Consider the following 18,707-nt stretch of genomic DNA (forward strand, 5'->3'; position numbering starts at 1 on the left):
CTTAGGAATCAAAACTGGTTTTCAATAAGCCACTTCTTTAATTTTCTTTTTAATTTCTACTATGTCTAAAATCTTCAAATAAACTCAAGGTGCCTCTCCATCTGGCCACCAGAGTTACACATGCTTCTTCTGTTTTCTCCATTTCATCAGGAGGTTTTCCCTGAGTTTGGAGAGCATGTATTACTTCATGTGAAGAGAAGATAATGTGTCTTTAAGTGCAACTTTTTACAGAAACTTTTAGCATAATGTATGGCATTTTTACAGGGAAATCTAATCATAGAGTTATGCAAACCCTATGGGAAAAATAGGTTTATACAGACAACAGCAATGTTCATCAGAGTTTTTACTGTTAATTTTCAGGGTAACTGCATGCATAAACTTTTTATAACCTATAATTTTTGTGCACATGATAGCTATAGTTAAAACATTTGTTTTCTTTTGGTTTGGCAATGTTCATTCCTTTCTGGCTCTGGGGATTGCAACAGTTAACATTTTAGTGCCAATTTGAGAAAGCCTCCAACTTTAATTTCATCATTCTATGCCAGACCTAAAGTGTATTATTAAGTGCTCTCCAATAATCAGGTTTCAAAGCTATAACTGTATTTTGGCTTGAAGTCCTGATAAGATCTTCCTGCTTTCTGACAAAACAAAAATTTACCATCCAGAAGAAACAGCTGAATTTACCACAAAGCCTCCTCTTTATTCTTCTAGCCTCCAATGCATTATCCATTAAAACTGAGCACCATCTCTAACGTTTTAATTTATTTCTTCCACCTTGCAAATACATTTCAGTTTCTGATTTTTGGTATCAAAACATCTCCATCCTCCACCACTTATCCCTACAGCTTTTACTTTGTAACCCCCTATTCTTTTCATAATTTAGAACATTTCTCCTAATTTGTTTCTGTTTCCTTCCATTTTTAACTTGACACTTTTTCCTCTCTCAAGTTCCTCATTCATTGAGCTCTTTACTAACAGCCATTTCTTAACTTTCACTCATAAGGTACAACAATACGTGTGAAGTTAAAGTGTCAGTAGTTTCACACATGAGGCTGCACTCATGCAATTAGAAATAGGTTGAACTTTATTTAATACAAGGCAACATAGGAACAAAGGTATATTAATCTGGAATTGACCAGCAGCTGAAACTACAGTTGTAGAAAACCACTGAAAATTAATGAAAATACATTCACAGAGTTTTTTTGTGATTTATCAAAATAATTTAAAAAACATTTTAGCTAAACTAGTATGCTTTCTGTACATCCTCTCTTGGGAGTGCCTCTCCCAGTTAGCACAGTATTATTTATTTTTATACAAGTTAGTGGTACTTTTTCCTATCTGATGATTCACCTCTCAAACAAGAGAGCTTCAACAGCTGCATTTGGGACATATTTGCAATATACTACAAATTTTTACCAGAAAGATGTACACGTATTAGCCCAGATTTTTGTAGTTTTTAATGCCATGCCTTTACTCTTCATTAATGCATTTAATTACATTTAAAAAAATTTCTTTTTCTTATTTCTCTTCTTTTGTATATTTATAGACTATTGTTCTGCCCTCAGTAAGTTACTGCTAAGCTGACTGGTGTATACTTTAATCGTTTCTCATAAATCACTCCAGTCTTTTAATGTGTTTTATTATTATTCATTGTGTCAATAACTCTGTCACGTTGTCAAAAGCCATCAAGAATTATCTAGTAATTATGTTCTCAAAAATAGATCAAATATTTCAGAAAGTCACATAAAATTTCACATATATTCTCATTATTTCTGTGTTGTTGCATGCATGTGAAATTTATGTATTCTTATTGAAAATGCAGCACTAACTTAGTCATTCCTTAAACCTTTTTCATCATTGCTGAATTTCTTTTTTCCTTCCCACTGAATTGTCTGTGTATTTGCCTTATTTTTCTATTTCTATTAGTTTGACATCTTAGCCTCTTGAACTTTTCTTTAGCTGTATTTCTCTCAATCATTTTTTGTGGTTCTATACACCTTTTTATTCAGATTTCTTTGTGACAACCTTGTATATCTCTGGCATGTTTCGCCTTCAAAAATAATGGTAATGTGGTAATGCTATAATTTTGAAATATCAGTCCAATTAGGTTTTAACTTTTTAAAAAGTAAATATTTTAATTTCAATTTGAAATAATCACTAAAAAATATACAATGGTGTTTATTATTTCTAAATGTAATATGCTAATAAAAATTTGAAACTCACTGTCATACAAAAATCTGCAAAATGTTATCTGGCAAAACAAAGATTTTTATCACTTTGGGTTAGCCACAAGAGTGAATTGAAACATCCAAAGCTATAAGCCCACACTTTCTGTATAGCCAATGAGATGATGTTGGTTTGTATCAGCACCTGAGTTATATCTCGAATTTACCCCACTATGTGTGTAACAAAAATGTCTTTCAAATATATTTTCCATCTTTCACACACACACAAACACCCCACACACCCAAGGTCCTGTGATGAAACTTGAAACAGTTCTTTAGGAATCCATGGAAAATTTTAATTAGTTTAAGAAAGAGGGTGATAGTTTTGGCGTTCAATTTATTGCCCAATGAGAGATTCCATTTTTGTGGTGTATCTAGAAGACAAGCTATAAAATTATAATAAAAAAACTTTTCCTTTAAGTGAGTTGCACTTTTCTTGGTCTTTGTTTTTCTTTCAATTTAATTTTCTTAATAAAATCAAAACTGTCTTTGAATGATGGTTACCAAGAGAAATAAAGTGCCTGCTTTCACTTATACTCTTGTATGCTCTCTTCCTGGTTTTGTGAGTTTCGCAGACAATACATTTTTTGGTTTTTTATTTCTTTTCCAGATTGGAGATGCTCTTATTGAAATTGCCAGCAATATAATGTTGGTTGATGATCATGTGTTGTGGATGGCTCAAAAGGAAGACAAAGCCTGCACTAGGATTGTACGATGTGTGGAACATATTGCAAGCCAAATGCTGACCAGCAATATTCAAGTTATATCAAAGGTATTTCATAAGATTACAAAGCTTTTTGTCAGAATTTACTTTTAAAATGTCATTTTTCTTCACAACTTTTACAAAAAAATACTATATAGAGAAGCAAGATTGTGTAAGCATAGCCAATTTACATAGATATGCTTGGATTCTGTGTTTGGGGTTTTTTTCCTTCTTCTTGTTTGGAAGACAAAAATATATTTTTACTATCACTGATGGTATATGAAAAGTAGTTTTTCTTGACTTTGACTCATTGCATTTATTCTTACAATAGACTGTTCACAAGACTATCTTGTGGTGTTACTGTTCACTCAGTTTCTATTGCTCCTGCCACTATAGTATATATGTTTATTTTGGAAGGTCTAAATTGTTTGAGTGAAATTTTTAATAAGAGAAAAGACAACATGCTCCCTTGTTGCCTGAGGATTTTGATATGCCTTTCAGAGACCCTTCTAGACAATACTTGTTTTAAAGCATTTAGAAAAATGATCAAAAAATATGTATCTTTTCATAAAGATTACTAATTTGTGGTTAGGTTTAGGTTTTTAGAAGTAAACTGTAGTAGTATGAAATAATTGTTCTTATTCCTTGGCCTCTACCTACATGAATTTGTCACTTAGATACTGAGGGTTGTCATCTGGGTACTGAGAAACCATCTTTTTTGCCAGTTTCAGTGTCTAAATAGCAGAAATGCATCTAAATCAGAAGCTTGAAACTTACAGTTTTAACTGTTTTAAAGCATTACTGCTCCTTGGGTTGGTTTGATTGATAGACTTTAAACAACCTTTATATTCTCAGCTGTCCACCACATTTACATGAACACACTATTTAAAAGTGAGTTCAGTGTTAGCTTCAATACAGCAATAAGGTATAGAAGTAAAAAAAAAAAGAAAAAAAAGAATTATAGGCTGAGCTAAATAATATAGTGGCCTTAGTTCCTTCACTGTATAAGCAGACCTTCAAAAAATAGGCAAAAATACACTAGACTTTTTTCTAAAGGAAGTTTTTTATTTAATTCCCATTTATGTGAAAGAATCAAATTGCTAAAAGTGTTTATTTGTATTAAATACATGGAGAAAATAATGTACCTTTTAGAAGTGTTTTGCAATGTGATACCTATGAGGGCTCTGTTGCTTTACACTTAAATTTCTTTTAAATGTCAAGTGCCAAAGGTCTTTTTTGTTGTTTTTTTTTTCTCTCTTGCTTCTTGTCACTGCTTCATGAAGCTGTTGACATTACTGTAAACAATGATTTTGTGTACTCAGATGTAGATCTGTATTGCTAACCTTTTTACCATGCTTTGTCTTTTTGCTTCTTACAGTTTTCTGTACAGGAATTAGTTTACTGTTGAATGCAGTTTCTAAATAAAGCTGTGGAGTTTTTCTGGTATCATCTCATGCAATACCAAACACTTCTGTTTCTTCTGGATAGCAGCCAGAAAACTGTCTCACAGAAACTGCATCTGCTTTGTCTGTTTTAAACAACAGCAAATAAAACCCCCAAAGCTTAGGTAGTTGCTAGCTTATAGTACAATTCCTGAAAAAAAGGAATGTCTATAAACTGTGCCAGTCATGTAACATATGGATGACTGTGTTGCCTGTGCCCTGAAAAGCTACTTGGGAGCCATGACTGTTATTCCTACATTGTTTTTGGATGACAAATATGTTTTTCCAGTTCCATGAGGTTCTGGAATGACTAAATTTCAAGGTCAGAAAAACACCAGGATGGATACCTTTGTTTACATCTTCTTAAGCCACCCTTGCGGTCAAATGGCATACAAAACACACTGCAGGAAGAATGACCAGCAACAACTTTAAAATACTATATAATTTCATATATATATATATATATATGTATTATATACATATTTCATATATATATATGTATTAAAAATATGATATAGTTAATGTTTCATTACTATATCATACTATATCATTACTATATGGAGGAGCCTCAGCTTGACACTGGCCCAGAGGGGAGGGAACAGGAGCCCCCTCAGAGGCCCTGGGCCCAGCCGGAGAGGGGGGGAGTGCCCTGGGCAAATGGGAGCTCCTGGGGTGGATCTGTACACCTCAGCACCCGGAACTAACTTCCCTTCAGTACTGTTCTGAGGCGCTGCTTCGCTCCTGCCTTTATTTAATTTCTGTGTACATGTCAGTTGTGCAGTTTGAGAAAGATGACTTCCCACTCATGATAAACCATCTCAAATGTCCTGTCTCAGGCGTGTGCACTAGTTTTAGAACCCGCCCCTGAAGAGTTTTCATTTCATTCTCCAGCCAATGAAACTGGGAGAATATTTTAGGCTAATTGCAAGGTGGCTTTTTGTTTGTGGTCTAGGTCTCTGCAGCCTTTGGCACTGATCTCAGCTTACCCAGGTAACAATCCCCTTGGGTTCTTCTGCTGAGTGGTGCCTTTATCTGAGGTTTAGGAAATGGTCACCAAATTACCATTTTCTGTGTCTGGACTGCTTAGAGACAAGAATAGCTTGTGGCTTTTCATAACATGTACCTGACTGTGGCTTGTTTCCATGGATAATTTTGTTCTGAGTTCATCTGTATCCATTTTGTAGCTTTGTGGCTCATTTTACAATCGTATATAATAATAATCCTACTTTTACCTTGCATTTTATCCGTTTCTATATGCTGAGAATGCATGTTCACACTGTTTGAACACTGCCAGGCCTTTACAGGTATATTCTGGGAGTGGAAAACTCCAAGCATCTAAAGAATTTAATACTCAAAATTTAAAAAGTAGGGCTCACTGTTGTGAAATCATTTCAAACCTCATTACAATGTTATCTAGCAAACATCTTATTCACTATCACCTCACAAATGCATAACAGGGAACTAGTGTTATGCCCATTCTACAGCAGGAAACATGAAGCAATGAATAATTAAATGTTTTTTCTCAAGATTAAAGAAAGACTGTTACCACGCAGGACTTTTAACTGAGTCATGTAGCTTGATTCCTGTGATATTGATAACAGTATTCTTCAAGTAGTAAATTTTTTAACTCCTTGAAAGGCTATCTACCTACCAATGGTACAAAAATTTATCCAGGTAAACCTAGTTTCAGGTTTTAGGATTTTTCAGTAAAGAGCCACTGGATTTTTAGAGACAAAAATTGTTTGATTCTTAACAGTCTTTGGCATTTTTATTCAAGTGTAGAAAAAGAATCACCTTCAAGCAAGGACAGAAGAGGTGGAAATTTAATCTGAACAAGAGACGGTTTACGAATCTTGAAACAACTAAAAAGAATCTTTAAGCTACTTCTACTCTAAAAGTAATATATACATACATATATTACTTATATATAAAAAATACAAAAAGATATACTGAAAGCTTCTGGATTTTGTCTAATTTTGACAAAAAAATAAAATAAACTGCTTAATGAGACTTCAGTATTTTCATTTTGGACGTATGCAGAATCATCAGTGACAGAAGAAGGTGCATTTAAAAACTGTTTCATAATTTCAAAAGAAGGCCAGCAAGTCATGCACTGTGTCACATTCTAAGATTTATTTTTTTCTGGTACCATAACTTTTACACAGTTAGGCTACCCTCTATCCTACTGTTCTTTTTTTAATGCAAAACATTTTATTTAGATTCATTTATTATAATGAATTAATGTGGTGATCTTCAGTGAAGTCATTTCTTGTCAGCAAGTTGTCCTAAATTCTGAAGGATTCACACCAATTTTTATCAAGTGGATTTAAGGTACTTCTTTATTGCTAGCTTGCATAACAGAAACCAAGTACAGTAATATAAACTGCCACATTTGTACATTTATTCTTTTGATAAATCTGCTAGTTTGTGGCTTGAATCTGGTATCTTTGCACTGCCATCAACGTGCAAAAAGCATACACTCACAGATCACTAAGCTATGCATAGAATCAAAAACCATATAGTTCAGTCAGTGTGGTACCAGTCTAAGCTAGTCAACCTGATTATGACAGGAGCTATTTACCTCATGCACAGGACTGTGCAGAAATGAATATTCTAGTTTAAGGATAGAGATGTATATATCTGCACCGTGCTATAATCCCCATCTAGACACATCACCTCACTAAAGGGTAGGCCGAAGACCTATAACATGGTGTTATATTGAAGAATATAGTCATGTTCAGTATTCTAATGGAACCAGATCTATAAAAAAACAATCCATCCATTCACCGATTAGCTAAGAAGCTTTCTGTTTCATTTCTGAGGTACAAAGCACCTACTTGTTAATTTTGTTAATAATTCCTATGACTGTTGTTGCTAGATCACTTTATAACTATAATGCTTTAAATCAGGATTGATTCCATTGAAGCTAATAATGACACAATTGCAAAACGGATATAATAATAACTGATGTAGCTGATAGAAACTGAGATATTCCTAAAGAAGATTAAGCAAACTCTGTATGCTGTTGTAGAATTCTATATCAGTTTCTTTAATAAGTTCTGTTTTCTTTCTTACGCAAGTATGTATGGAAGTTTGTGCATGCACAATCCTTTATAAAGTATATATAGTAAATACACAATGCACATATAATAATGCAATTATGCTTAATGAGTTAGCAATATATCTGCTTTTCAATGCTTTCCCAGGTATCTCTTAATATTGCTCTGGAGGCCTTTATGATCAAGCCATATAGTTTCACAGGAATGACTTGCACTGCCTTCCAGAAAATACCTGCAAATTCTGACAAGTCAGTGGTGCATGATTTGGGAAGCTGGGACACAAGTTACCATCCTGATCAATATTTGAATTTCAAGTGCAACACTGGCAATCTGAATGGTTCTTTGGTGAATTCTTCTACCAGAGTAAGTCAGTACGGTTGTGAATATAACAACTGTTTCATCATGTTTTCAGTAGTAACTTTAAGCAGAATACTGATTTGGAAAATGTATATTTTATGTGTTGCTAGTAAACTGGTTAATACTTTCAATATGTAAGTGGCCTTAAACTGGTGTGTTGGGTGTAGCATATTTTGTTGTTCTAATGGATGTTCCATTAATGTGATCAGGCAGAATGCAGGAATGTAGGATGTAAGTGAAAGTGAGTAAATGTCATCTTTCTGTCTCTGGGTCCAGTTCTGCAAACTTTTCTATATGTCAGCAATCTCTTTAAAGTAATTTGGAAATATTTGTTTTAGTGAGGTGTTATCAGAGGATTTTACATAGCAAAAATGGTATTTTTTAGGGAAGTTACTTTTACTTCCACTAAATAATATTACATTCTCTTATCTTCTAAAACTTTATACAGAGGGAGTGTTACACTGGCATTTTTGAATAGTAATTGAAGATAAAACCGTAATAAATAAGCCTTTTAATAGAATGCAGTGTTATTATCAAATAATGAAGTGGAACAATTAAATTTTGATCTAGCAGGAAATGGAATTTTGCATTTGGCTGAGCATGTTATTAAATTTAAGTATTATAGAGCTGAATTGTTGTTATCCTTCAGCTGAATCTGTTTAATGGGCTTATTTCTTGAAATACTTACTATGACAAAATCATACTTTTCTGGACAATATTACTAGTTTATTGAATTAGAAAGTATTTTGATTGTAGTTGTTTTCTCTGCGGTACATTTTAATCTTCTGTATGGACTATGCAGTCAGTGTTATGGTAGTTTGTGCTCTCAGGATCTTCTGGTAAAAAGGAGACATCCTAATAATGGAAGAATAGGTTACATTTGTTTCCTGCAATGGAGTTAATTTCTTCTGTGGACAGTGTTAACATGTCTATCTATAGGAAAGAGAAAGTTGTCTCTGAAAAGATAAGAGTTTGACATCCATAAGGTGAAAACCAAATGTCAGAGATCTAAAAGATACAAGATTTCTGCAAGAAGCAACCCTGCAGTGTTACAGGATAGTTTTGTCAATATAGAAATATACATGGGATTACAAGAACTGGAAAGGTTTCTTTATCAGCTCTACATGTATATTTTGTACTCCTTCAGAAACTGAGTACCAACATTTCTAGTAAATGAATGTCTTAAAAGCTTGATGGTCAAGCACTGGTGTCTCTCTCCTGTTATAAAGAATTCTACCATAAATGCAAATTTCTCCTATCAGCATGTATATGTTAAACAAGTAGAGTAAGTTAGAATATTTGAAGCACCTTTCTAAAATGTTGACAGAATGTCACAATATAAAGTTATCATTAAAATCTTTCCTAATATATTTTGAACCTAGCTGACTTTATACAACATACAGAAGGGAAACTATTGACTACACAAAGAAGCTAGGAGAAAGAAGGTAAACTTATTACCATGCAAAGCAATTTTGAAGTATGTGATACATGTTCTGGTAGAATTAACTTTATTATGTGGATCACTAGTTATTGCCTGTACATGAATTTGTAAATATTATAACAGCACAATACAGGAGATTACAGATTCAGCCATATGTTAGTTTCATGGCTTTAGGTTTTAACACTAAGGTATACTCAGGTTTTAAATATGATGTGTGAAGGAACAGACCGAATACATTAACTTAATCCTGAAAAGCAAGATGTTTTCATACATTGTTCTCAAACTTTTAGGTAGGCACTCCTTTAATTTATTCTGGAATTAGTTGCATTTCTTTATGGTTTTGTCGAATGATCTGTAGAATTGTAGCAGATAACAGAAAGTGGAATTCTTTATCATCCACCACTAGCAAAATTATTTCTGTATTTGCTCAATGGAGGCAAACAGTAAACCTACTTGATTGTGCTATGCAAAGTTCAGGAAAATAAAGAATTTGTGATGGAGGTGGGAGCTGCTTGTTTTAGTTACCAATGTTTAGTCACCATAATCTAAATTAATATTATGTCTGACTTCAGAACTTCATCTTAGATGCTGAGTTTATTGGTAGAATCTTCCCCTGTTTAGCATAGGATTAATCATAAAGAAAAAATCTAATGGAAGTCACTAAGTTAAAAATGGTAATTACAAGTTTAATTTACTTCTAATAAAAATGTGAACAGCTGACCTTAAAAAGCTTATTAAAAGAGAATATTTATATATTTTTGTGCTTAAAAGTGTAGCTCTCTTCAAATGTGTAATATTGTAAATCATCTGCTCACTAAGCATAAACAATTGTTTATGCCATCTGTCTGTTGCTAACTAATTGCACTAATAAATTTAAAAAGTGACTCATGAAGCAATTTGTGGGAGAAGACTGAAATAGATCATCACACAGTATCTTAATAATACAATCAAAGCTTTTGTAGTTTATCCATAGTGATATTTCCTGGCAATGGTAGGAAGTTGATACAAATTTAGTCAATGATCTGGTGTACATAATTTAACCTGATCTGATTATTATGGAATAGAGAGCCCCCCAAAGGGGAAAAAATATTAAAAATTTAAATAGAAAATTAAAAAAAAAAACAACCAAAGAGTTAAAAAGAATAAACTTTGAAATCAACTTTGACAAATAATTTAAAAGGCATTTAGAGAAGTTCAGGAGGTAACTCTTAAAATATACCTGTATCCACTTATGGTTGAAGTATATGGTAAGTCTTTTATAGACTAACTTGCAGTGTTTCCAGGTAATCTAAAGGAAAATATTCTTGCATTTTGATACATAATTTTTTTTCTTTACATCTAATTCTGACTCTGTTGCCAGTAACCAATCAGAAAGGTTGAAAAGAATAATTTATCACTATTGCAGATCAAAGGTTTCCTCTGGTATGATTTAGACCAAGATGCCTTCTCTTAGATCCCATTTCTGCTGTTAGTAGGGAGATTTTCCTATCTGACTGGACTCTACTGGGTGAAAAAAATGATTGCTCAGCTATATCTTCTTAGTTTTTCATATGGTGGCTTGTATTTTGACACAGTGGTGGTTTTCATCTTTGCTTAGGCTTAAGGGCATCTTCCCAGCCTGGGACTCCAGACAGATCCTGTCACAGGAATGCTCCCAAGGCACAATACTATCCCATGACCTGGATGTAGTCTAAGAGTATCACAGTAATGACACACCAACAAGGCTGCTGTAACGTTTGAAGTTAGACAGTGTGAGAATAGCTTATGAAATTCTAGTGCTGTTCAGTATTAATCCAGTGTCTGGTTCCCATTTGATATCAGACCTGAAGCATGCTTTGAACATAATCTCTGTTCCAGCCTGAATCTGTAAACTATCTCCAGTGTGCAAAGATAATCAGCTATCCAGTTAACCATTCTTCTAACTTACTAAACTTACTTCAACATAAAAGGAATTTTTAAAGCTTCCATACTATCATAATCAAATATGTAGTTTATAGGGGGCTGTAGAGTCAATATTCATGCTTGGACTTTAAGGAACATATTTTAATAACATAATTTACAGTTTTGGCTTCATTAAAAACACTTGTCAAATAAAATTTCTTTTCCTCACTTTAATTGTTCTTCTGACACACAAATGAATTAGCAAGTTAAGTGTCAAAATTTCAATAATATGTATTTTCACATGTAATCCCTGACTTCGGAAATTTTAGTTCTCATAATATTCTCTGTGCATTCCATATAACTTTTCAATTCAATTTATTTCTTGTATACTCTGAGCCAGACTGACCTTTTGATTTGTCAGGTTGTATTATAAGTGATGTCTGTGTGATAAAATGTTAAAAGTTATATTGGTACTATGATTGGTAGCAGACATGCTAACTACAAAACAAAGTTTAAAGTGCTTTCACAAAATCCTATGATTACTTGCTTATACCACTTTGAGACATTATAAAATTTTAGAAATATTCTTGTCTCAGATATTTACTGGAAAATATACAATCAGTATGTAAGGAAAGGTTTTTTCTTGCATAAAATAAATTTTGAATGTCAGAAAATACAAATAATGTATAAATAATAGCAAATTTATATGTAAATGTTAACAGGAATGCAGAAAAGAACTTGATGCAAAGATTTCCACCAACAAGTGACAAGGCATTTGGTATAGGATAAAGTACCAAGTTAAAAACCCAAAGGAATTGTGAAGGGGAGAGTCTGAAGGTGCAGAAAATAGGTTTTATAATGAAACTGCCTTTCCTACAATCCACTATGTGTGAGTTGACTATATGTGAAATGTTTGGGATCTCTATAGATAATTAATTATGTGCATGTGGAAGCTGCTTAGTAGTGTTCAATAATTTTCTCATTAATGCAAAAACTAATTCTTATATACATAATAATTACAATTTATACTGGAAGTGTCAAAGCCAGAGTGTAAGATGTACAGTCACTGAGCTATAGGTTCCAGAATGGTTTCCTACAGTACTTCTGCAAAAACAATTAGTTTTGACTATAATTTGAGCAATACCTTGTTCTCTTTTGGTGAAACAAAAGCAACAACAGCATTTAAAAACTTCTATTCTAGCTCCTTAGATCATACATTTTCTTTACCAGGAATCTTCCTCTTGCACTGGTAATTTGTAATGGTTATGTATATTCTAATCACCTGTGAACCTGGTTATGGAAACTATTTTCATTTAAACATGTGCTTGTTGTTACTGCTTCTGTTGAGTTGCTTATCCTTTTAAGATATACTTTTCTGTGTTCAAGATGCATGTGTAGAGAATTTTTCAAGGCAGGAAGATCAGTTAAGGAAATTTAGGATTCAAAGTAATTTATAAAGTTTGTGAATGCAATTAAAATGTAATACAAAATGAAAATACTTCCCCCAGCTTGCACAGAAGATGGCCACTTTTGGTTAATTTTTCTGGTCCAGTCTATCAGACTAGATGTTCGCCAGTCCAGATATTCTATCATTCACTTCTACATTAAAAAATTGCAGAACAGTTTTTCAGTCTCCTGTTGAGAAGATTCACACTTAAATGTTCCATAACCACATATACCATATTAACAAAATACCAGCCAATGTACCCAACAAAATACTGCTGTACTACAGTGTGCCACAGTATATCATTAGGGTAATTTTGTTTTTTGTTTTTTTATCTAGAGTGTAATAACTAGTAAGTTGATAGGCATCACAACTGTAGCATGAATTATGTTGGCATCATAATTTCCATCATGATTTCCTCTAATTTCCCAATGCACATACCTTCTTAGAGAGTATTAACAGCACTTTCCTCATCAAATATGATGAACTTAATTATGTCTATATCATACAGATTAGTATAACGTTATCCTTTTCTTTTTTCTGAATCTGTAGTTTTTACAACTGCAATAAACATACAATAAAGAAAACATTGTCAAGTGAAGCAGGGCACCACCAAATGAAAGTTGGTTTCTCAGTTTTATATGTATGGCATATGACAGTAAGACTACTGGGCTCAATGCTGGAATACATAGTATCATAGCTTATTTTGGTTTTAAAATATTTTTTCCTTGAAGTATTGTAAAATATATCATGATTAAATATCCAGATCAAGGCATTTCCTGTTATACATCAGAATTTGCCTTGTTCCTTTTCCTTAGGGAATCATTTTTATCCATTTTTCTCTTTCCCTTATTCTTTTCTTTGTGTGTCTTAGCAGACAAAGCATTTTGCTCTTCTTGTATTAGATATTGATGTTAATTTAAGAATTTACTCTGGGAACTTATGGGAAATTTTTCTTGGGTGTAAGTTTTGTGTATTGATTTAACAATAACCATTCTAGGTCTGATTCTTCTTTCTCCATGGATAGGTTGTTGGTACTGGTATAGGGATTTTCAAGTTTATTGTATTTTACCTGCTCTGTCCCTTTATATTTATTCTATATTTTTATCTTTAAAATATTGTTTTAAATGTTATACTATAGTAGTTTGTATTGTGATTTAGAATCTATCCAGACGTATAGTATCTATTTATTCATATTCTGAATAATCACATTCATTATATGTTTTACATTTAAAAAGAAACTTTTTATAATCTTCTTCATTCTTAGACATAATACCTATCAGGTATAGAAAAGTAGCTGTTCATATCTCTTTTATTACAGCCAATGAGTCCTTGTTTTAAAATAAAATGTAAACTAAGTAAAAGCATTTAGTACTAAGAAAGGATCTGGGAAGAATTTCCACTTATTTTGAATTACAGCAATACAATATATAAACTAGTAGGTTTTGTGCGGACATTAATTTGCTTGTAGGTGTGTTTAGATTGTACACTGAGTACCAGATATGGAAGAAGCTGAAATGTCTGTCATTCAGTTGATTAGATGGGTTTAATTTACAAATCAAAACCAGAGAAGACAAACTGCCCCTCTGTTCTTCCAGAATGCTGAAATCACACATTTGTATATTTATAACTCTTACTACTGTTCCTTCTCAGGCGATGTCTTTGTATATTTTGCCTACTATGACATCTTTGTAGTTTGTAGTTTGGTATTCTATGTTCAATATACCTTCTTTTCTCTGCACATGCATCCATGGTCTTTTATTATGTGGATGGCTATCCTGCTCTTGCGGATCTTCCTACACGTTGAGATAATGAAACAATGACAAAATACTATTCATGCATGTGTGAAAAATGTTCATTGTTAGGTATACAGAAGGGTTTCTACAATTCTTATATTTGGTAAACATGTTTAAATATGTAAAAATTAGTATACATTATGTTTTTGAGAGTAGGAAAAATTTATCACTTATTCCTGTTTCATAGGTGCTTAGAACAAACTTTAAAATGTGTAATTACAAGCTCATATCCCTTCTTATTTTATCATGCCCTTTGCCACTTTTCTTTTAGCAAATAAAAAACTTATTCTGCAAATAACATCAGTCACCTGCAAGTGTTTTCTGAACTTCATTGCTCAAGGTATTGATGTTTCAGAGACATGTATTGTTTAAATTTAAAGTTATTTAACTGGTTCTCCTTTAATGCTTTGTACAGTTTAGACTTGCATGTATGGAGAAGTGAAAAGAAATCTGAGCAGCTTGAAGAGAGTAAATACAAGGACAAAAGGACTGTAAAAAATTACCAATTTGTATTTTATATAAAATTCTGTTATTTCAACTCACATTTTCTTTCTTGTGAAACAAGCTTCTGTTCCTGGGCAGACATGAATCATATTGATTTTATGTATGCTGTCAATACATATCTGAGAGATACGCTGTCATACTCTCATCCATAATGGTTGGATAAAGAACTGTTTTCTTCTGATTTTCTGCACTATTGCTCTTGTTACAGCAAAGTTCTCTTTGGAATTTCCCAAAGGGCATTGTAAGATTAGTTTCCTTGTTATAAACTATCAGACTCCTTCATTCTGCTGCTGAATAATAGTTTGTACGCTAATTAAGATAAATCTCTTAACAGAAGCACATTGATACTGTAACAGTTAATAACACAGTACATCAGTTGTTAAAACGTATTTTAAGTTAATATAATGGTACAAAGATAATAATGAACAAGTAGAATAGTGAGTACTAGTGAAACTCCCAATTCTGCATTGACATTTGAGGAATTACACTCCAACTATAATTTTCTTACCATACTAATCAACTTTTTACATTTTTTATAGAACTGCATGAAAGTTGAATGTTTTCAACTACTCTTTTTTAGATTCTTCTTTCTAATGTCCGTTTTATTTTCACTGAGGAAGACTGATGTCATGTAATACAACATACTTCAGCATCCAATAAATAATTACATTTTGTTTCTCAAAACCTTTTTCACTATGTGATTGCTTAGCTAATTGATTGTTACCTAATTTTGCTGTTACAGAAAACATTTCCAGCTTCTAGATGGATAATATTAATAACTGTAAAAGTGTTTAGAAGTTTTTCTTCTTTTTTTCTGGCTTGGTTTGATTCCTGTTGGCTTGTTGGACCACAAATAGTTTGATGATGACAAAGAGTTCACTAAAACAAATTGCTTTGATGACTAGCAGGTGATATGGCCAGATTTATTTTTTTTTTCTGAGTGTGTGTTCTCCTAGAAACTCTAAATGTTTCCTGATTTTCCAGTCCCCAGCTGTATATGATAATCAGGGGGAAATGGCTAATAGCACAGAAGTGAGGAGGTTCCTTTTGGAGGATTCAAATGCTGCACAGGGCGTAAAGGTGCTCAGTGAAAGTACAGTCTTTTTCCTTACAAAAGTGACAGTGGTGGCTGTAGCTCCCCTTAAGGATCTGATTTGCTCGGGGAAAATGCAGCAGTCTATGAGGTCACATATCAAAGATTTTTTTGAGCAGTTTTTGGTTTTGTGGATGTAGAGGAATTAATCTGTGTGATTTTCTATGTGGTAGTTAGGACACTATAATTTTTATGTTGTGGGAGTTTTCCAGAGGCTATATATATGTATAGATAGATAGATAGTCATTACTGTGTATGCAGTGGAAGTCGGCAATGGAATGTAAGTTGTTAGTCCAGGAAGTGGGTATATTACCTCTGTATTTTAAGCACAGCGTAGACCTAAGGATGCAATTAGGTAGAATGCCTCTTTTGAAGTGATTTATGAAGAGACTACTATATCGAGGAGTTGATTCATAAAGACTAGTATGCTTCCGAACTGTCTCCATGACAGTGGAAATGAAATTTGAGTTAACATTTATGTTACATTACTGCCACTATTGCCTTGTTGTTTGCTGTTTATGAGGAAATAATTTATTTGGGCACAGTGCTGTTTCTCCATTTTTGATGGCCTTAGCTGGAAAAGGAGCTCACCCCTGATTTTTTTTTTTGTTATTTCCAAAAAAAACATAGGGATGCTAGTAGAAGTCTGTCAGTTTTTGTTGTTTTTTGGTTTTTTTGTTTTGTTTTTTTGTTTGTTTGTTTTGGGGTTTATGTGTTTGGTTTTTTGTTGGTTTTGTGGGTTGTTTGTTGTGGTTTTTTTTAAGGGAGGTAAAGGACTTAGTATTTCTGCATTTCATTGACTTTTATCACTTTGAAGAACTTGAGAGATGTTCTGTATCATGGTGAATCCAGAAGTACTTAGTGTATTCTGACTCATCAATCTAAAAAATTCTGTGAAGTAAAAAATTTTATTTCAGTAGTTGTTGATGTAATATAGTGATAGTCACTAAAAACACACAGATGAAATAATGATGGGAGAAATTTTGTATTATGTTTTTAAAAATCAAGGTAAAGTTCTGGCATTCTTGACTGTATGAAAAGAATGGTAAATTTCTGCACATCTATAAGCACATACAAACATAACCCTGCATATATATAAATAGTTTTATTGTGGAATTTTTAATCAAGTTTCATGACCTTGAGGACTGGTGTCCTGGCTTCTGTGTTTATGGGGTTAGGAACAGTTATTCCAGAAGGAGCAGTGCACACATGGGCATGTAATATGTGGTTTTGGTGCCTATAAGCTATTAGAGTTTGATCTATTTTCTAAACTTTGAGAATGTCTCCTAAAAAAAAAAAAAAAGTACAGAGGGAAAATGAAGTAGAAAACAGAAAAGGAAAGAAAGGGGGAAAATCATTTAACTTAGTATAATCAGTTTGCTGGGTTTACAGTCCTCCTAAGATCACTCTCTGTTCTGTTAAGACATACTGTGGGAGGTTGTTGGAAGGAGAGATTTGGTGATGAGGGAGAAAGAGAGAATTGTTTATTTATTTAAAAACAAACACAATTTTATGACTTGTTATTAGGAGAGTTGACTGAGACTGTAATACTTCATTCTTGTCTGCCACTTTAAACTGAATGTCATGTGTTACATTTTTTTTTTTAAATAGGATGTAAGGTTGCATGACTGCTGTCCCAGTGGGCATCTCACAAATATGTCCATAGTATTTCTTGAACTCATCTCAATGAGAAGTGGATTTTTAATCAAATGAATGTTGATATGCTGGTTCATCTTCATACTGGGAACTCTTCCTGCATTATTGATTTATGTATAGTTTGCATAATATATATTAAATCTATCCAGGAAAGGTGGTAAATTAGTTGAACTGTTACTGAACATAATACATACAGACCTGAAAAGTACAGATGCAATTATAACATAACTTCCCAACTGTGAATTATAAACATCACATCTTCAAAATTCCATAGTTCTACATAAAATTTAATTAATTATTCTAAATTACTGTTATTGTATTCCCAAACTGTCAGTGAAGGAACTTGGAGGTGTTAATTGGGTTTCCAAATCATCAATGAAGGAACCTGCTGGTTTTAAGGCCAGGTTTTTTTTAATGAAGCACTTACGCTTTCTTTTACAGAGAAAGGAATTCTAAATAGGTATTCGTTGTTTGACTTTACACACAGTCATTCTAAGTGAAGTAAATACGCGTCACAATCTTTTTAGGGAATAACACTCACAGGCAGCTTTGATTTGTTTCTGAGAGAACTTCATGATGAAATACAGACAATTAGATTTCCTTAATGAACTTGAGAAAAACAGTTTTAAATGACTCTTCATCCAGGCCTTGTACCACTTTCTTGTATTGGTATAAAAGAGTGACTAAATAGTAATTTAAAAAAAACACTAATTAGGAGTTACAATTGTACTTGCGATAGCTAGAAAGATTTGGTACTTCAGTAAGAAACTTGAATCTAATGTTCATTCAAATGTTAGTGAAAAATGTTGAATTTAGAGGTGTAAGCAGCACTGTGAAGGGTCAGTCCAAATCTCAGTTTAGCCTTGTTTCCTGCCTCTAGTAGAAGTCTAATAGGTTACATACTTCAGGAGAAAAATATATAGAGAAAGGGAATGCAGTGGTACATTTCTTTCATATCTGCCTTTGCACACCTTATGGATTTCCTCAACAACAGACCATATGCAGAAGATTGTTAAAAGAGGAAATTGGTTTCTTCTTTAGGAAAAGAGATCTGAAGTTTTGAGATAACTTAATGGAGCAGGCCTTGCAGTATGACACTTGGCTTT

The 18,707-nt window shown here is 33.0% G+C and overlaps 1 protein-coding gene across 3 annotated transcripts in view; it reads left to right on the forward strand.

The window, feature by feature from the left end:
- ADGRA1 (adhesion G protein-coupled receptor A1) overlaps positions 1–18,707 on the forward strand; it is a 277,366-nt gene that overhangs the window by 142,921 nt on the left and 115,738 nt on the right. For 2 of the 3 annotated variants that reach the window (XM_055720717.1, XM_027799650.2), the window contains 2 exons: positions 2,836–2,997; positions 7,577–7,792. In XM_055720717.1, coding sequence (XP_055576692.1) covers positions 2,836–2,997; positions 7,577–7,792 — 378 coding nt within the window. Of the gene's footprint in view, positions 1–2,835; positions 2,998–7,576; positions 7,793–18,707 lie in introns of those variants that run through there. The other variant, XM_014276751.3, reaches the window with a different exon arrangement.

Source organism: Falco cherrug, chromosome 9 (assembly GCF_023634085.1).
Source record: "Falco cherrug isolate bFalChe1 chromosome 9, bFalChe1.pri, whole genome shotgun sequence".
Taxonomy (NCBI): Eukaryota; Metazoa; Chordata; class Aves; order Falconiformes; family Falconidae; genus Falco; species Falco cherrug.